Genomic DNA, 20,156 nt, shown 5'->3' with positions numbered 1-20,156 from the left:
TTTATTCAAGAAATAGAACTTTTAGATACTATGAGATAACGTAGTTTTACAAAGTACCTTATGCATAAATGATAGCAAAAGTAAAATTAGGTAATGTCATTAAGTTTAGATGCCTAAAGCTTTAATTTTGTCTGTCAATAAAACCATAAAGTCTGACCAGAAATATATGATCATTGTCAAGAGCGCCTTTAGTCTCATGTATAGGGTGACAGTTCAGTTTAGTATGAAAAATTTAGTTCCAATGAAATTCCGCAATATGACGCGTGATCATATATGACTGGTCAGGCTTTACAAGTCTATTGTGTGTAATAAAAAATATTATGAAAGGTTATATTTAGTTAAAATTATAGCTCTACTTTTTTTTATAGAGAAAGTTTTCAATAAAAGTAATCATCAACTGTAAATAAATATTTTATTTTCTAGTAATTTACAACTATCTCCTCACATGATTTAGGCAACGGGCCAACCTTTACACGCATCGTGGTATGACGTATCACATGTTATTTAAAGTTACTGTAGATATGTACAATATATACAAAGCCCTTTTATCATTTAAATTGAAATAAAAATTAACAATCAAAAACTATGACATAATTATTGCTAAAATTTGGACTAATAATTGTTTGACAACAATACAGTAATATGAAATAAATTACACTTGATTGCGAGGGTAAAAAATAGAAGTGTTACATGTTAGTACATGAAGAGCTTGTGTTGAGAGGCGAGCAGTGGTGCAGGCGGTTGTCACTGATTGTGGCAGTAGGCGCTACTGCCTAGGGTCTTGTTTTATGCTACCTACACTTTTCTACACAACCTACAAGAGTACTAGAAGTGAAAAATGATTTATTCCATATTACTTTATACCCGTATCCATATAAAATAACATTACTATGAAGACTCAGTTTTGTCCGCAGTGGCACTTTGTATAGTTTCTATTTTGCGCGTCTTGTCCACGTCATATTCTGACTTTCCGCGGAACACGAGTGCGAAGAAGAGCCCTGTGAGAGCAAACAGAATATAAATAGTCGCCTCTTGACGGTCAGAATGCACTGCATCCATTTGCTTCTCCCGTTTCTTCCTCAAAATGTCTTTATCATATTGTGTTTTTTTGAAAACATCTGCATAATGGTTTTTTGACCTGAAATCAAATCATTTGGGTGCTTAATAATCTCATCTCAACATTGGAGCTAAAAAAATGTGAACACCTATTCTGGACAAGTTTTACTTTTAGTGCAGTTACAGACAAATTTGTACAAAGGTCATGAAAAAGTAACTAGAGAGCATAGTTGAAAATGTTTAAACTGACCGTTTAGCACTTAGACATTATCATGTGAACAAAGACATTATTCCCTAATGTTGAAGGCTACCGCTAATAACAAATAACAGCAAGTAACAAAAAATGCACACAAATTGCTACCATTCTTCTCTAACTAGCAAGGTTGAAATTGCAATAGCTGAACTCATTAAAAAAGGCATTTTGCCATTGAAAGCTGTACAACGCCGACGACTTATCATAGACTTACCTGAGTTGCTTTCAATAGTTTCTATGTCCAAGCCTCATTATCGAATTTGCCATGCTATTTCAATTTCAACCTTGTGACTTAGAAAAGATGGTAGCTATTTATGTGCATTTTTTTTTTCTTGTGGGGACACTGGATAATCATTAGCCGGGTCCACACAGAGCGAACACACGCGCGAGGCAATTTCCTAACGCACAATACGGCCAGTGTATACGTGCCTCGGCCGAGGTGGCGCTCTCGGGCGAGGAAAACGCACGCGCCGTCTCGGCCGAGGCACGTCTACACTGGCCGGTCTGTGCGTGAGGAAATTACCTCGCACGTACGTGCTCGTTCGCTCTGTGTGGACCCGCCTATTATCCCATGCAGATGAAGTGCGGGCAGAAGCTATAATTACATATTATAATATCTGGGAAACCGAGCTTTGCTCCGAAAACATATAAAAACTCAGAAATGCGCGTTTTCCCTGAGATAAGACCTAGCTAGATCGATTTTTCGCCCCCTAAAACCTCCATATAGAAAATTTCATCGAAATCGTTAGAGCCGTTTCCGAGTTCCCCGAAATATAAATATACAAGAATTGCTCCTTTAAAGGTATAAGATAAAGAAATACACGTAAAAAAAAATTACAATAATTTTCAGCAAGCTTGAGAAAGAACTGATGCCTCCAATTAAGAATATGAAGATTCTAACAAGTTTAAAGCTTCACCGTAAGACTTTCACTCAGAAGAACCTGCTGGTGCGTTCATTTTGTATTGAAAATGGGGTGCTTAGCACTGAAAGATACTGATACTTCAAGGTCTTCATGTCTTAACACATTCACTGCCAGTGACCTAGGTGTTCTCTGTTCGTAGGCGCTTTTCGCTACATATGGGATTTCCCGTGTTATCGGCTACAAACGTAGCTCGCGCTAGCTGGGATTGCGTTATAGTTCAATGGAGATGTCAGACTAAAGGGGCCCAACATTAAATTCGAAAGTAAGGCACATACCAAGCATCAAAGTCGTAAATGGGTACTTTTCCATCCATGGTAGGAGTGATATGCCTCGAAGCTCGGGACTTGTAGAACTTGAGGGTAGGGTCTGTTGGTTCGGGCTCGGGGCGGTAGTCTGTGTGACTGTGGGGACTCTCTCGTGTCAATAGACCTGGGATAGAAGGATGAATTAAGTTTTTTTAAAAATAATTATTGAGACGAAGAGGGGTTTCGTCACGACTTAAGTATTATTATTATTATTAAAGCTTTATTTATTCCATATTTTGAACAGTTATATATATTATGTTTTAAAAACATGAATGATAGATTTATATGGACCCCGTTTGGGTAAAAGCCTCCTCCAACTTATGCCATTTTTCACGGTCTTTGGCTGACTCCATCCAGCTTGCACCTGCGACCTTATAAATGTCTTCTGCCCAACGCCTTCGTGGCTTGCCTGATTTTCTTTTTCCTTGTGCTATAGGCCCTGACCATGTTGTTGTTTTAAGTGTCCATCTTTTATCGTTAAGTCTAGCAATATGACCTGCCCATTTCCATTTGAGTCTCAGTGCATGCTGAAGAGAATCTGTGAGTTTGGTTCTCTTTCTTATATCTTCGTTTCTTACTTTGTGTATTTTTCTTAAATGTAATAGACTTCTTTCCATCGAGCGCTGACAAACTGCAATTTTATGTTTTATTTTGTTGGTGAAAGTCCATGTTTGGCTTCCATAAGTTAGGCTGGGCAAAATGCATATATCCATTACAGTTTTCTTTAGTTTTAAGTGGTAATCCCCTTTCAAAATTTCTTTTAGTGCCCAGAATTTTTTCCAACTGCAGTTGACCCTTCTGTCTATTTCCTCCTCGTTGCTGTCTGCGTTAAAGGATACTCGTTTTCCCAGATATATATACTCATTGACATATTCTATGGGGTTACCTGATACGTGTATCTGCTTTCTTTTACTATAATTTGTCATTACTTTGGTTTTTTTGGCGTTCATTTGTAGTCCTACTAATTTGCTTTGAGTATCCAAGGTCTGTAGCATTTGTTCTAGCTCAGTAGCTGATTCGGCGAAGATAGCAATATCATCTGCAAATCTGAGGTGACTTAGGTGACAGTTTTTAATTCTGATTCCCCTGTTAGTCCAGTTGATTTTCTCAAATACTCCTTGCAGTACAGCTATGAACAGTTTTGGAGACAGAGGATCACCTTGTCTGACGCCCCGTCCAATGATTATCTCATTCCCTTTGCTTTCTAGTTTTACTCGGCTTGTACTTTGTGAGTAGATGTTCATAATAATGTTTATATAGATCTTGTTTATTCTGTTTGATAGAAGTGCTTTCCAAATGGAGCTGTGAGTTATACTATCAAATGCCTTTGTATAGTCCACAAAACCAATATATAACGGGTGGTTGAACTCTTTACATTTTTCAAGTATCTGTTCCAGAGAGTGGATGTGATCTATAGTGGAAAAACCGGAGCGGAAGCCTGCTTTTTCGATTGGTTGGTTGTTGTCAATATTTGGTGTTAATCGGGTTAGTATTACGGAAGTAAACAGTTTGTAGACGCTGGACAGTAGACTTATTGGCCTGTAGTTCCCGATGTCTGCAGGGTCGCCTTTTTTGTAAAGAAGTATGATTTCCGAGGAGCACCACTGTTTAGGGGCTGTTCCAGTTTCAAGGACCATGTTAAACAGTTTTTCTAAGTAAGGAATGAGAGTCTGGGCTCCAATTTTTATGGCTTCATTACTTATGTTGTCGGGACCCGGACATTTCTCAGATTTTAAGTTCTTTATATGTCTGAGGATTTCCTTCTCCTTTATTGGCTCAATTGGATCCAGGTTGAGGTCTTTTGTGGATTCATTCTCGTCATTATTATCTGGCTTCTTGTAAAGCTCTTCATAAAAGGATGTGGCATGATCTATAATCTCTTTTCTTGTCTTGGTTTCCTTTTGGCCATTTTTTAGTTTATCAATCCAGTCTTTGTGTGTACTTAATTCTTTATATGCTCTTTTACAGCTTCTGAATTTATTTAAGTTTTTCTCTATGACAGTTTTTCTGTGATTGTTATAGTCCTGTTTAATTGCCTTGTTAGTTATTTTAAATAGGTGTTTTAGTTCCTGTTTCATATTGCTTGTTTTGGTTTTGGTCGCTATTAGTTCTGTTCTTCTGTTTATTAAGTCTATAGTTGATTCCTGTAAAATTCCTCTTGTCTTTTGGCTGTCCTGAATAGATTTTGCAATCTTAAGACTCCTTACCATAGCGTATTCCAATTTATTATAGAAAGTTTGGCTGTTCTTGTCACATTTTGTAAGGTCTAACTCTTTAGTTAAAATTTCTCTTAATGTTTCTATGAATGTAGATTTTTGTTTGTCTGTTTCAGGTGCTTTGGGTACAGAAGTAAAGTTTTTTCTATTTAATTTAGGACAATTCATTGTGAAGGTACATCTCACTAATCTGTGGTCGGATGGAAATGAGAACTTGTTCAAGACTTCTATGTTCTTTATATTTTTGGGTATGTTGCACATAATAAAATCTATTTCGTTCTTAATTTTTTGATTAGGAGATATTAAGTAACAGTATATTAATTATGTGGTGGCCACAGGTTGTCAAAGAGAAGCTGTTCCCTAGAATTGGCCACAACCCTCACTCATTGATGAGGAAACAGCTGCAAGGAGCAGGAATGGAGCCAAATGCAAAAAATTTAAGTGAAAAAAAGTTATTGTATATGTATATAATTGCGACCCTGTAACCTTAGCTAGTTTTCTGGATCATATGGTTATGTGATACTATTTAACAATGTATGACACATACACAGTGACACCTGAAGATCTCGAACAAATCTGAGACGATCCCTGCGAGACAGAATTCGGAATGAGGACATTCGCCAACGCATGAAAGTTACCGACATTGCCAAAAGAATTGCACAGCTGAAGTGGCAATGAACCGGCCATATCATCACAGGGATGATGACCAATGGAGCCAGTGAGTACTGTTCTGGAGACCTCGACTAGGAAGCCACGGTGATGGTCAGACGATATTAGAAAAACGGCAGGGCCGACCTGGCATAGAACCACCGCATACAGAACAATATGGAAATCCATGAAAGAGGCATATGTTCTGCAGTGGATGGAATATGCTGAGAATAGAGAGAAGAGACAGTAACATAAGCATTGCGGTGCATCTCAGCAGAAAGTGACTAGTTAGCAAGTGATACTTAAAAAGTTTGGTGGGTTACACCACAACAAAAAGAATCTTAAACATATAGTAAGTATATCAATTTTACACATTTCATATTTTTCATTTCGACTCTATTTGTCAAGTAATAGAGTCAAAAAGTGGTAAACCACTTTCTTGGCTGGCTGTGCATACTTATTAAGTACTGAAAATATTGTATTTAAGACAGTTCAACAATTGTTTTAATCTCTATGAGCAATCTTCGTATTTGTAGAATCAGCATATACACCATGTTTTTATTGAATTCCGTCATGGTTAATTAAAAAAATATTTTTTTTTTAAATAATTTGTTTATTTTATTTTATAAAATGTAATTAAATGTTGCATATAGTGTTGTTGTAACACGGGCATTACATTTAATTCAAGGAAACAATTGAAAACTGTGAGATATCAATGTCATTTCGAACATCAATTGTCCTAGATAGTACTTACTTTTAGTAGCAAATGTATACACTCTTACTAAACACCAATAAATATGTAAACAGGCCCTAAGGCACTGGCCACACTTAGACTTGTAAGGGCTTTATAAGATAAAAATAAATTAATGGAAATAATTTTCCGAAATGGAGTTAATTAGAATACCGGTGTCTTCGAGAAAGTTACTTAATTTAACCCTTGAAAGTAACAGAAATAAAAAAACATGGTGTATTAATAAATTTAATGAGTGTGATGTGATTGTAATAATATAGGTTATTAATTAGTATATGTAACACTGTAATATATGGAACTTGGTATTTCTGATACATACCCTTGTCATACATTTTCTTTAATTTTACATTTCCTAATACTTCATATGCCTCTGAGATTGCTCGGAACTTCTTAGCCGATGCATCATCCTGGAATCATGACAATAAATTTATTAAAAAATGGATTAGCCCAAAACAATGAGTAAGTATACTTTTTTGTTTTTTGACTGAAATCAGACTACCAGTTTGATGCCTAACACCTCATTAACACTTGCCTCAGGCTTTAAATTTCATACATTAATAGTTAATATTAAAGGAACACTCATTTGACTAAAATTAAAATGTGAAGATTATGGCCTTCACGAACTTACGCTTGATCTGTCTGGGTGATATAATTTTGACAATTTGTAATATGCTGACTTAATATCATTCTGTGTAGACCTTGGTGTGACTCCTAGGACCTCATAATGGTTAGCATAAGCCACGGACGAGGTGTGCAACGTTCTTACGACGTTTTTGACTAATCTTGTTTTATTTTGGCTAAGCATCTGTAAAAAACATGATAATCTAAACATAATATTAGAACATTAATACTAGCAAATGTTTGATAAGCATAACAATATCAAAAATAACACTAGTTACAATTTAGAAATTCCTGGGGACTATGAGAAGTTTGTTTTTATTTTAGATAAGAAATCATATTTTTTTATTCTTGCAGCCGATTATCCGTCCAATTTTGACAACTATCGTTTTTTATTACGTAAAAGTGGACTTTTCCATGTAAAATACATATTTCGTTTCTGAACGACACTGACGGAACACGGTCGGATATGCGATAAATCTAATAGCCCGCTTTGACACGGACGGTCGTAACGCATGTTGTATAGAAAGCTTTACAGAGACCATAAAATACACATTGTTCATGTCATTGTATTTGTCATTGTGACAGTTTTTTTAAGCAGGCAACATTGAGTGATTAGTCACTTTGCTTGGTTCATCAAAATTTTGTTTTCCTGCTTAATTTCCGTTAAAAACGGCTGTTTATCCGTATTAAAGTGTAAATAACATATCATGTGAGTATTTAAGTCATTTATATTCATTTGTAAGATCACTTTAGAACCAGGTGGGCTCTAATGAAACACACCTCCATCTATGGTCATCCTTGATTTTAGCCGTATTTGACACTGTGTGGCCTACATTTTTGGTGTGAACGCGAAGTCTGTGCAATATTCTCTACATGAGTCACTTTCTCGTTAGTCGTTACTTGAGGTGACGATAGGTGTGTGACACGGTGTGGGCTTCATTAGATTTTATTTATAAACTCGTCACCGTGAGGTGTTTGTCCAGTATTCTCATTGTCTCATCTTCTCGCGTCGTGAGTCGCACGTATCTTGCAGGTAATCATACAAGGAAGTACTAAATCAATTTTATTCTAATACTCCCATGCATATAGATTTAGTAATAAACCGAGTGTGGACCAACATCATTAAAATAATTATTGCCATTTAGTTTGTTCTTTTGCAACATCTGGGTGGGGGAGGGGGGTATCAATGCCAAACTGTCTTCAGAAAACATCAGCAAACAAGCACTGCTTACAACCTGCATGCATTAGGTGGGTGGATCAGCTTTTTAGTGGACAACCACCGTGAAATCCTGATTTTATGATTTTTTTTTTATACATATCAAGCATGTATTCTTATAGTAGCTTTGTCTATAACAGGCCATCCAATGAGCATGTTAGTAAATAGTACAACATCTCTTCAAACAAACTATGCCAGTACTGTTCCTTGTACAATGGGATAGGATAACAACACAAAGTTGATTCGCTCAGGTACTCCTAACCTCTACAATAGTCATGCAGTCTTATTGTTTACAACTACACTTATAATAAAATGTGTTACTAATATAACAAAATACTCTCTTAGATGTATCTATTTATTTTGTGTTGTTATAAATGTTCGTTTAAAGTTTTGTGTGTCATCTGGGCAGTATGTCCATAATTTCAGAGCCCCTTGTTCTTTAAATGTGTCGGGATTTTTACAGATTATATTTCTGGAGACTTATTTGCTTCTTTATTTTTGGTGTTGACTGCATTGTGTAATGAGCAGTTAAATTAAGTAATTCATTTGTATTGCAACCTCAATTAGTCTAATCTGTGTCTTGTATAGATTACGATACAAGTGCGAAAAATAGGAAATTTTTGTAACAAGTGGGGATAAATTAATAATATAAATTAGAACACAACTGAAAGGAGTGTTTTAAATAATCTATTCGCACATGTATCAAGAGGAAGAGGAAGACCCAGAATACAATACAATACAAATATACTTTATTGCACACCTCAATACAGAAACAGTACAAATAATACAACACATAAAGAAGAGGTAAACAACAGGCGGTCTAATATCATATATGACACAGATTAAAAAATGGTGCTGTAGCCACTCATATCAAAAAGTAAAAACGAAGGCCCAGAATAGGCTGGAATGGAAAATGCTGCAGCGACAGAGGGCCAGGCCCTCTTAATACTAATAATAATCATACAACATTTTACATAGTCACACCACTATTTAAAAAAGGAGACAAATCCTCAATGAGTAACTATCGGCCGATAACGCTTATACCGGTCATATCTAAGATATTCGAAAAAGCCATGCATAAAAGAATCATGTTATTTCTAGAGAAATATCAGGTTTTAAAAAGAGAACAAAACGGATTCCAAAAAAACAAAAGTACGACACTTGCGACCTTTAACCTAGTTAACAGTGTTATTCGAAATATTGACGATAAGAAACCGGCAGTTGTAGTATTCTTCGACATGTCTATGGCATTTGATTTCGTATCACATGACCTACTAATTAAAAAGCTTCATAATCTTGGGATGAGAGGGCCGGCTCTACAATGGCTCAAGTCATATTTAAGTAACCGACAGCAATGTGTTGAGATAAGAAGCTCTGTAAACTCAACCATAGTTCATCATAGGTCTTCGTACATGGAAATTAGCCAAGGAGTGCCGCAGGGTAGTGTACTAGGACCACTCCTTTTCCTGCTATATATAAATGACCTACCAGATATAACTACACATCAATGTACGCTATTTGCTGACGACATATCAATTCTAGTAACATGTAATGATGAAATGCAATACAATAATGACATTAATAATACTATACAATCCATAATCGAATGGCTTGAATTCAATAATTTATCTATAAATCTTAGTAAAACTCAATTTATCCAATTCCGTAGTGTGAGAAACAACGGAAAGTTGTTAGATGTCCGACACAATAACACACAAATTAAGGAAGTTGATACTGTAAAATTCTTAGGAATCACTTTAGACATGAATTGTAGTTGGAAAAACCATATAGACACAGTGTGTGACAAGCTGTTGAAATTTGCATATGTTCTGAATCGACTTCGCAACATATCTGGTTGGAACACTGGCGTATCACGGATATGTTGCGTCTCAGTTAAGATATGGACTCCTTTTATGGGGAAATTCCAGTGACGTGGTTAGGGCTTTTATAGCACAAAAAAAGTGCTTAAGGGCAATGTGTGGGGTACCACAACGGGAATCATGTAGACCACTATTTGCAAAGTATGAAATTTTGACATTACCATGTATGTATATTTTTGAAGCAGCTGTTTTTGTAAAAAAATGCCCGTATCTTTTCAAACAAGCTAAAGATGTATATTATAGAAACACAAGAAACCCGAACCGACTTGTAATTGATTTTGTTCCCAGTAGTGCCCTTTTCATGAAAAGTAGTTATTATATGTGTATACGAATATTTAATGCTCTTCCAGATAATGTTAAGGATCTCCCTCTTAATTCATTTAAAGCACAACTTTATCGTTGGCTGAAAACAAAGATGTTTTATACTACAGATGACCTGTTTTGCATGTTAGATACGTAATATTAAGTATAAGTTAGATAGTTATTAAGTTAAGTGTACATTTGCATGCTAAACTAGCAAAATATGTTTTTGTACTGATATACGTTACCCTTGCCATCTCATTGTACCATATTTTAAGCAAATAAAGAATATTACATTACATTACATTACATTACAGTACATATGGCCCATTAAATTTTCGACATAGTTACGTAATGTGGTAAATTCCGCATATGTACTGTAATAGTTATTTACGATACAAGTGCAGAAAATAGGAAACTCGCAATGAGTGGTGATAAATCGACACGAGTTGCGAGTACAACGTTTTACGGTACATATGGCCCTTTAAATGTTCGACGCAGTAACGTAATATACTAATTTTCGCACTGTGCGGTAAAGTACACCATATGTACTGTAAAAATATTTACATTTGATTTGTCTTAAGCGAGTAAAAATGTTTTGCTACAAAGCAGAAAAAACGCGCTATTGGCTACAAGCGTAGCGTGTAGCTCGCGCTGGCAGTGAATGCGTTAATTCATGGCTAATTACACTGAATTGTTTAGTTTCAAGCATAATTTTTTTATATACCAGATTATCAGAATGTCGTCCCGCAAGACCGCCGGCCGCCGTGGCACAAACAAGAAGCGTGCCCAGCGCGCCACCTCCAATGTCTTCGCCATGTTCGACCAGGCGCAGATCGCAGAGTTCAAGGAGGCCTTCAACATGATTGACCAGAACCGAGACGGATTTGTTGACAAGGATGATCTGCATGATATGCTCGCTTCTCTTGGTAAGATTCATTTAAAGTATATTGCCTTCTGGGTCAGGAACAAATATCCGTGCTCATCACACAAATAAATGCTCTTAATTCGAACCTGCCAGGGCCATCGGCTTCATAGGCAGGGTCACTACCCACTAGGCCAGACCGGTCGTCAAAGGAAATTGCATTCCTTCCCTAACATTCTGTTGTATTTTGTTCCTGGCACCAGATTTACTAGTATAATGAAATAATGAGGAATTTTTGGGATTAAAATGGTCACCACACAATATAGCTCTTTTTGGGGATATTTAGAATATTTCATTATTACAGTGCAAAAATAAGTTCTTTCCAATGCTATAGAAAACTAAGTAAAACTAAGTTATTTTTGTGCAGGTAAGAACCCAACGGAAGACTACTTGGAAGGCATGATGAATGAGGCTCCGGGCCCCATCAACTTCACCATGTTCCTGACGCTGTTCGGTGAACGTCTGCAGGGCACGGATCCTGAGGACGTCATTAAGAACGCTTTTGGGTGAGTTGCTTTTTTTATCTTAAAGAATTTAAGGAGACAGGATAGACAAATGCTTTGTAAATATGTCACAAGTCAATAAAAAACCGGTGATTCAGAAAACGTAGCTAGAAATCGTAACTACAAGTTTAGTGCGATTATAATAAATAAATAAATAAATATTATAGGACATTTGCACAACTGCCTTTGTATCTGCTGTTATTTACATGTAGCATACTGTGGTTCTAGAATTTATGGAGTCGCAAAACATTTTTGTTCAAAGTCACGGTAAATATTACATTTATATTTATATGTAAAAATTAAATTACTGTTGGTAAACTAAATAAACGGTTGAGGTATGGGACCGGTTTTGAGACAGAAAATTTTTGATGAAAAGAATATTTTCCCTTTTACCATCGTAAAGAATGTGTTTAGATAAGTGTTATGTTATGTTCACTTCTATTCACCGATCAATATTTACCGAGATATACTGAAGAACCCCAATATCTTATTAAATATTGATCGGAGAAAAAACGATCTAACAAAACATACTTATTTAAACACATTATTTACGATGGTAAAAGATAAAAAAGATATATATGTTCCAATACACCCCATACCATTACGCATAGCATTTACGTAATTTTTACATTCATGTAATATTTACTTTGACTTTGAAAAAATAAAATTTTGCGACTCCATGGATTCTAGAGCCACGGTATGCTACCAAAGCTAAGCCTCAGTTATAATTTTTTTATGTAGTTCATCATTTGAATATCATTTTCAGAGTATACAAATATTCTAAATGCAAAAGTAAATCTATTGCCATTTCACGCGTAACTGATCATTAAATTTTGACGAAAGCTGTGACCAAATTCTAACCAAACCAATCCCCCAGCTGCTTCGACGAAGAGAACAACGGGGTAATAAACGAGGAGCGCCTTCGCGAGCTGCTGACCACGATGGGCGACCGCTTCACCGACGACGACGTCGACGAGATGCTGCGCGAGGCGCCCATCCGCGACGGGCTCTTCGACTACGTTGAGTTCACGCGTATCCTCAAGCATGGCGCTAAGGATAAGGACGAGCAGTAAGTCGGGGAGACGGCGGCGATTTTATAAAGCTGAGATACATTTTTACAAGTGCTATATCTGGTTTAGATAATCGGTTAGTGCTAGGATGACCAAGGATACTAAAGGGAAAAAAATGCAACATCTAAAAACACATTTTTAACATCTTTATGGCTCAGTTTCATTGGTCGATAACTCGGTCTCCCCGCAGGCGGTATATCGACTAGTGAAACTCATAAGTCAATAGGTCGATCGATACAGCATGCGGGTAACTCCCGCAGGCGTTAAGCTTGTATAACGACTAGTGAAACCCATAATGGTATGTGTTTTGGAAACCTCCCGCACCTCCCGCATACGGGCCCTGTCAATCAATGAAAACAGTTCGCCGAATGCGGGCCCTATGGCATGCTTTATGGACATCTCCCGCACCCCGCACACGGGCCCTATCGACCAATGAAACGGCGCCATGAGGGCACATACGTATTTAACAAAATGCATTTTCTGTGTGGGTATTAGACTTGTAAAATAATATTTTACAGTACATATGGGGCTACTTTATAGCACTAGTGCGAGAAGTAGCATATTACGTTACTGTGTCGAACATTTAAAGGGCCATATGTACTGTAAAACGTTGTACGATACATGTGCGAATAGGTAATTCGCAACTCGTGTCGATTTAAAACACTCCCTTCGGTCGTGTTTTAATTTATCGCCACTCGTTTCGAATTTCCTATTTTTCGCACTTGTATCGTAATGTACTATTTTAGCTTTATAAAGTATGACCAAGGTTGGGTTCACAAGTAATACGGTTTACCTTAAGCAGAATTCAATAACATTCTAAGGATAACTTTTATTTACTGTACAAAAACCGTGGGTTTATATGGCAGTGCTCCTGATACTTTGTGGGATATTTATTAACTTATCTTGGCCTTTTAATAATAATGGTAAATAATGAAGACAATAATTTCTCTCTCGAAGAAACGTTTATTTCTGTCATTCATTGTTTCCATCGTATTCTATCTCAGAAGTAATGATTTCTGTTGACATGTAAATTGTTTTAACTGAAATGATTATCTCTGCCAAAAGATTATTGCCATCAATGTATAATAAAGTTGGTTAATGAGCTTCAACAACATATTTATGTCAGTGCCATTTTGGCACGATGATTTAGCTATTTTAGCTTACGATATTTTTAAGCGCGGTTGAATTTACTTGTCAACCCAACCTTTATACCTAATGAGTATATTTTTTAGATTTTTATATATTGCCAAACTAAAAATTGTTATAAGACAAGTAACCGTTTTAGATTGTAAGTTTTAAGTTGATGTTTATATGGATTATAAAATCTCTAAAGGTACTGCGGTGCTAAAATATAGTACTTATGATATTCATTGCATTTTATAAGTTATGCATTTGTCTGAAATTATAATTCCGTTTTTGGACCACTAATATAAGTTTTGTCCGGATTTAAATGATGTCCAATTATACGATTTTAGAGTAGTTTAAAGCGTCACGGCTTCTGTAGAATACGATTAGTTCAAAGTATTAAATCATTCCTAGAATTGAAATTGGTTGAAAAATGAAGTATATTTTAAGTTAAGACGACTTTTGTTTTAAATTATGAATTATTTCGCGAAAATATAGCGTTAATCTAACCAGCGTGTATCTAGATATATTATTATGTAATCATGTATGTATTTATTTGATCTTTAACATAATAAATTCTTTCTTTATTATTTTGTTTCATTACAAAACGCAATTAATTAAACTTATTTACCGCAGTTAAAAGGTAAAAGCTTGCGTAAAATTGATACCTTAAACTTCAAATCCCTACGAAAACATGTCTCAGCCAAGTTTTGTAGTGTTAGATTAGACTAGCTCGTAGACTCAGACCGCAAAAGATTATTTATGCAGTGGAAAATACATTACGAATCATCACATTTCGAGGCGTTCGAATTTAGAGGTATAAATCCACCTTCGAATTTCTACAAGTAAATTTGCACATGTATCATCCTTAATTTTGCCTGTTAGTATGTAAAAATGTTTCGTAATTAGTTAATAAGTACCTATTCATTCACAGATTATTCACCTAGTTAAAATAAATCAAGTTTATCTCAAGAAATTGTCTCTCGTGTTCCAAATTACTATCAAGATATCTATCAAGTAAATTCCAGAATTAGCAAGTATACTCTAACAGAATTTCTAAATTTAAACCAATTTTTTTGCTTTTGTTTACCGGTATCAAAATCGGTTCGCCGTAATTGATTAGCGTCATCGTCTCCTTAATGAGGGCTATTTTATTGACGCACAGACCTAATTTTGTTCTGGAAGGACGTCAACTGTTTTCATCATATCATGTGCCTTGTACACCTAATAGGGAAGCAGTTGTATTAGTAAAAGAGCTTGCTTTGCATTTTTTTATCACCTACACTTTACCTATCGTAGAATATACGTTATAAGGAATATCTACCCTCATCTGTTTTTTATTTATTTGTGTGTGTGTGTGTGTAAATATTCAAATTATTCTTTCTTTCCATCCAGCTCGAACCATTTTCTTCCACTAACTTCGGTCCTGGGCAGCTTAGGTAACCTCCTCCCACGCCATCCCCAATACATCCGACTTTGCTCCACGGAATTATTTGTAGGTACGCGGTTCCTTAATTTGACGATCATAAGTTTGACACCCGATTTTCACATTGTAACTTGTAAATTGTACATGTCAGATTTAGTAATAGCACAATTAAAGCATTAATTTGTATTCTAATGACCAATTCCATAATCTGGATTTCTTGAACTTCCACCAACCAACGGATCAACATAGATGGCGGCTAAAAGTGGTTTAGGGTAGACTCCATGGGGTGGTACGATATCACTTATATCTTAATCTGACGCGCTCGAGTAACTACAAATATCCCCTCTTGGGCTCCCCAACCATAATTGACATAATTAAACTGAATGATTGCCAGTACACTTTATCTAGGCGTAATGAAAGATAAGCTTTTTGGAAAAAAAATTTTTTTGCCAATCACAGAGTTCCCATGACCACCTCCTATCTCCATCATTAGATCAGCTCTATGATACCATAGTATTGCATTGTCACCCGACTTACATATGTATGCAAAATTTCAGCTCAATCGGAAAGTGGGTCAAATATAGCTTGTAACATTTGACCCACACAAACATACATTACATACATACTAACAGGGCCAGTTAAGCTTGTAAAATAAAAGTAAGATTTTTTTTAGACTGTGTTGGTGTTCCGACATCAAGATGTTTATTAGGAAGCTGGGGTAGAGCTTATGCATCCATTAGCAGCTCCTGATACAATGGTAGTCATGGAGGTAAAGGTTGGACCTAATCAATGTAGCAGAGCGGCGTGCGTGATGGGCACTTTTGTACCAGGGCTGCGGCTCGAGTAGAAGAGGACTGTAGGATCCTAGGCTTAGTTCAGTTTAAAAATATTCGTAGTTTTTTTATTTGCAAACTTTATTCATACAATTTCCATTTTATAATTTAACTTTGTCGTTCAGTGCATGAAAATGGTCGACGATAGGCTTAAAAAGTTCCTTCGTCAGAAAGATGGGGTGTGTCGGGGTCACTATAGGCCGAACTCGTGTCCATTGGTTCTGTTCCCAGTTCTTCTTGATGAAGGCAGCCCCTCGTTCGGCCACCATCATGATGGGTCCTTGTGGGTTGCCGGTCACTTGAGTTGGCATCACGGATGCGTCGATCACTCGTAGGCCTGAGTAAGATTCATTAGTTGTTAGTAGACGTCCGACTTGTATCTAAATTACAGGTAGGTAGGTACCACCACCACCAGAGTTGAGGCGAAGGGAAAGACTAAACTGATATTCTGGCATTGAACCAAAAAAATGCAAATCTCAAAGCGACACAAAAGAGAATTTTAAATAGAGGTACTGCCATCTTTCGACACATAATTAAAATTTTTAGAACGTCATTTGACTTTGATCCTTATTCTTTCACTTTGTTAAATATCAAAAAGTGGCGCCATCGCTCGAAACGATGCTGCGATACCTTTGGCCTTTGATCTATTAAATGGCGCCACTTTTAGATACCAACCAAATGTAGCTCATATCAGTAAAAGAATAAGGGTCAAATTTAAATGGCGTTCGATAAGTTTTAATTATGTGTCAGAGATGGCAGTAAATTTACGTTGCTACAAAGTTTTCTTTGAAAATACACCTCTATTTCAAACTCTTTGGTGACACTTAGTAATTGGGTGTTACTTTAGATAAAAGTAAAAATTTGTTCTGCCTAAAAATATAGGTAACTTAGATAAATCCAATTTCAAGCAGCGTATCGACCACAGTGCCAATGGCGGCCGTACCCATTAGTGGGTCTGCGGTCGGCGTGCACCCGCGCATTTGGCGGACCACGCGCCTTGAAGCTATTGAATGTATATCGGCTGTCTAGCTCTACGCCGAATTTAATCCCAAGCTATGAAAAGTATGAGACTTATCTCTCGTTTGACTCTGAGCTGCGTATCCTAGCTAGCAAAGTACGAGGCTTACGCGGTTGGCTCGTTCGACTCTGAGCCGCGTATCGACCACAGTGCCAATGGCGGCCGTACCCATCTGGTGGTTTTGCGGGTCAGTATTGTACTCGCGCCATGCATTCCACCCACTTGGCCGACCACGCCGTGTAGTTATTGGATGTATTGTATAGCGGCTGTCTAGCTCGAGGATGCATTTGAAATTATCCCTAGCCATGAAAAGTATGAGACTTGCCTCTCGTTTGACTCTGAGCTGCGTATGATCACAGTGCCAATGGCGGCCGTACCCATATGGTGGTTTTGCGGGTCAGTATGTACGCCTGTCTAGCTCGGCGATGAATTTGAATCATCCCTAGCCATGAAAATTATAATACTTGCCTGTGACTTGTTTGACTCGAAGCTGCGTATCGACCACAGTGCCAATGGCGGCCGTACCCATCTGGTGGTTCTGCGGGTCGGTGTGTACCCGTGCCATGCATTCCACCCATTTGGCCGACCACGCCTTGGAGCTACACTTGGACGTATAGCGGCTGTCTAGCTCTACGCCGAACTTGTCTCTAAGGACCTGTGGAAGATTGGTTGGTAAACGTTTGAGAAATGCTCTGAAAGTGGGTAGCTGTTGTTTTAAAAAGTGTACAGAAAATGATACGTTTTTGCTATAGAGCGCTGTACTTTCTAAGTAAGTTTTTTTCTTTTTTTTTTACGATAAGCATTTAAAGTCGTGGTTTTAAATGGATTTGTTGTACAATTTTCATTCTAATAACTCCCCATTTCATAAATAGCGATATTTTTACCTAAATTGATAATTGAAAGTACCTTCAAGAAATACTACTGAAGCTTTATACTTAGCCGTGTTTTTGTAATTGCACATGCATTTGACCTCGTATTCGAAATGAAAAGTAGAGTGTTGGACGCGGGTGAAAGGCACCCTTTCAGTCTCGGACTATTTGCGCTCTCACTGCGTTCGAGGGTCTAACTACCTCGACAGAAATGGATGCCTTTCATCCCTTGGTTTACAATCTACTATACGGTGACAGGTGTATAATTAGGCTGATGATGAGAGGAGACGTGGGGGATTCAACCCCGATTGATTGTAGGTAATTTGTAAGGTGAGCGGAGAAGACAGCTGATTCTATTGGTTAATACCCGTACATCTCTGTTCATCTCCACCTCAGTGGAAAGGCAGCCTTCAGTTAACCCCGACCGGCCTGTGCCCAGCACACTATCTATATAGACTATTTTTTGAAAAAAGTATAAGTACGTTTCTGTTCAGTAAAAGGAAATTGGTGTTAACCAGCTGTGTCTAAACACCGAATTGCCTTAAGGTGGTTCGATTAGGTTACCCAAAGCTAAAACCTCACTAGATGGCGCCACAATTGCAAATTTTGAGTTTTAATTTTTTTGTGGAGTAGTCTTGGTATTTCTATACTGTAAATTATGTTTAGCGCACTCATTAAATAAATATTGAACTATTACAACAAAAATGGAACACTTCATTGTACAAAAACTACCCCTTAATGTCGACAGAATGTTTCTTGACTCTATTTCTAAGTATCACTCACACATTCAAACAGTCTTATTGGGATCCTTGTAGTAGACAATTTGGCACAGCGTGAGTAGGCTTCAATAGCGTTGCGGTATGTACGTGGAAATACATGCAAGAGGATGTGGGTTCGAGACTCATTAAATTTTTTTTTGTTATCAGTATTATCAAGTAGGTACCTATTCTTCTTCTCCTGAGAGAAATATGAGCGTTTTCCATAAAAATATTAAAAATCTGATTCTCACACATCATGATATTTTTGGGTTCTTCCAACTCAGAATCACTAGCATAATCAATCCTCGTGTTAAAAAAACCCGAAAATTTGTATTGAAATTTTAGTTTTACATTGAAATTTCTTTCACACTAAAATGTGACGTAATGGTATGGATATTTTAGGATATCTTTTTTTAATGCTAGGGTGGAGAAGAGTCTAAGTAGAATGAACCTAAGAAAGTCCAAATTTGTAAGTCAGATTTTCCGGTATTTTTTTTAAAAAAAAAACGCTGTTTTGTTCTAAAATTAAAGCAATCCCTTACTGCCTTTAAAAAAGTAGGTACTATTTTACAGTAGAATTAAAACATTTTTTTTACGATACATTTAATTAAATTACAGTGAGTTACAAAATTGCATGGCCTTCTATTTATAACCATTATAAAAAGAAATGAGATATTTACCATGTTTGTTTATATTATTGATTTCCCGATATTTTGACACGACTAGAAGTTTCAGATAGAAAATTATTTATTTATTTTATTTATTGTCAATTTCATTCAACGGATCACATCATATCCAATTTATGTGTTTATGTATTGCATTGTTTTCTACCTAGTTGGTTATTAAATTCTGTTACTTCAATAATCTTTATCTACATAAAATATACCAACGCAAGTTTAATAAAGTATATATTAAAATGAAGTACACAGAATCAGGAATTACATATGACAATATCATTCAAAATCGCCTCCTCTGGCTTTGACACAGGCCCTCAAACGACGAGGCCAGTCATCAATAGCGGCACGCACGATTGTCATGTCTAATTCCGTCACTGTCTTAACTATGGCCCGCTTGAGGGAGTTAAGATTTGTGTGGGGTTTAGCACAGGCTTTCTCCTCAATAACCTGCTATATGGCATAATCCAGGGGGTTAAGGTCCGGGCTGGAGGACGGCCAGTCTTCGTGGGCAATAAAGTCAATTAAGTTCCTTCGAAACCAGGCTTGAGTTGTTTTTGCCTTATGTGCAGGAGCTGAGTCCTGTTCAAAGATATATGGCTGGTTTTGAAATAGGGTGTGGCTTAAGGGCTTCACTATTGGTTCGAGAACGGTTTCCAGTTTCCGGTTTTCACACCTTTTTCACAGAAATGAATCTGTGTTAGCCCTGAGTATGACACACCCAAAATCATGTTTGGCGGGTGCCCACATTTGTGCAACGCAATAGGGTTGTTTCCATCTACAAAT

At 36.8% G+C, this 20,156-nt stretch overlaps 3 protein-coding genes across 8 annotated transcripts in view; 1 reads left to right on the top strand and 2 right to left on the bottom strand.

The window, feature by feature from the left end:
• Positions 1 to 395: 395 nt before the first annotated feature.
• LOC133528875 (dnaJ homolog subfamily C member 30, mitochondrial-like) lies at positions 396 to 7,228 on the bottom strand. Its single transcript, XM_061866363.1, has 5 exons — positions 7,052 to 7,228; positions 6,781 to 6,957; positions 6,472 to 6,559; positions 2,508 to 2,661; positions 396 to 1,138 (listed from the first exon to the last, which is right to left on the bottom strand). Exons 2-5 carry the CDS (start codon positions 6,955 to 6,957, stop codon positions 889 to 891), a joined length of 669 nt encoding a protein of 222 aa, XP_061722347.1. The 5' UTR covers positions 7,052 to 7,228; the 3' UTR covers positions 396 to 888.
• Positions 7,229 to 7,324: 96 nt separating this feature from the next.
• LOC133528879 (myosin regulatory light chain sqh) lies at positions 7,325 to 14,380 on the top strand. Of its 3 annotated transcripts, none has more exons than XM_061866367.1 (4): positions 7,325 to 7,482; positions 10,900 to 11,098; positions 11,462 to 11,600; positions 12,475 to 14,380. In XM_061866367.1, exons 2-4 carry the CDS (start codon positions 10,909 to 10,911, stop codon positions 12,668 to 12,670), a joined length of 525 nt encoding a protein of 174 aa, XP_061722351.1. In that variant the 5' UTR covers positions 7,325 to 7,482; positions 10,900 to 10,908; the 3' UTR covers positions 12,671 to 14,380. The 3 variants fall into 3 exon arrangements, with proteins under 3 accessions (XP_061722351.1, XP_061722353.1, XP_061722352.1); XM_061866369.1 differs by lacking the exon at positions 7,325 to 7,482 and adding an exon at positions 7,592 to 7,688; XM_061866368.1 differs by lacking the exon at positions 7,325 to 7,482 and adding an exon at positions 7,665 to 7,806.
• A 1,700-nt stretch (positions 14,381 to 16,080) lies between these two features.
• LOC133528872 (glucose dehydrogenase [FAD, quinone]-like) overlaps positions 16,081 to 20,156 on the bottom strand; it is a 47,377-nt gene continuing 43,301 nt past the window's right edge. For 3 of the 4 annotated variants that reach the window (XM_061866357.1, XM_061866356.1, XM_061866358.1), the window contains 2 exons: positions 17,538 to 17,724; positions 16,082 to 16,388 (listed from right to left, as the gene is read on the bottom strand). In XM_061866357.1, coding sequence (XP_061722341.1) covers positions 16,153 to 16,388; positions 17,538 to 17,724 — 423 coding nt within the window. In that variant the 3' untranslated portion in view covers positions 16,082 to 16,152. Of the gene's footprint in view, positions 16,389 to 17,537; positions 17,725 to 20,156 lie in introns of all 4 variants that reach the window. The other variant, XM_061866355.1, reaches the window with a different exon arrangement.

Source organism: Cydia pomonella, chromosome 20, assembly GCF_033807575.1.
Source record: "Cydia pomonella isolate Wapato2018A chromosome 20, ilCydPomo1, whole genome shotgun sequence".
Taxonomy (NCBI): domain Eukaryota; kingdom Metazoa; phylum Arthropoda; class Insecta; order Lepidoptera; family Tortricidae; genus Cydia; species Cydia pomonella.
This window is presented reverse-complemented; position numbering and strand designations above follow the sequence as displayed.

Excerpts from the sequence above, each read along its gene's own strand:
- LOC133528875 (XM_061866363.1), bottom strand. The coding sequence starts at position 6,957 with ATGCTTAGCCAAAATAAAACAAGATTAGTCAAAAACGTCGTAAGAACG. Across the intron at positions 2,662-6,471 it reads AAAGAAAATGTATGACAAGG|GTCTATTGACACGAGAGAGT; the intron begins GTATGTATCAGA and ends CTTCTATCCCAG. Across the intron at positions 1,139-2,507 it reads ATTTACGACTTTGATGCTTG|GTCAAAAAACCATTATGCAG; the intron begins GTATGTGCCTTA and ends ATTTGATTTCAG.
- LOC133528879 (XM_061866367.1), top strand. The coding sequence starts at position 10,909 with ATGTCGTCCCGCAAGACCGCCGGCCGCCGTGGCACAAACAAGAAGCGT. Across the intron at positions 11,099-11,461 it reads TGATATGCTCGCTTCTCTTG|GTAAGAACCCAACGGAAGAC; the intron begins GTAAGATTCATT and ends ATTTTTGTGCAG. Across the intron at positions 11,601-12,474 it reads GTCATTAAGAACGCTTTTGG|CTGCTTCGACGAAGAGAACA; the intron begins GTGAGTTGCTTT and ends CCAATCCCCCAG.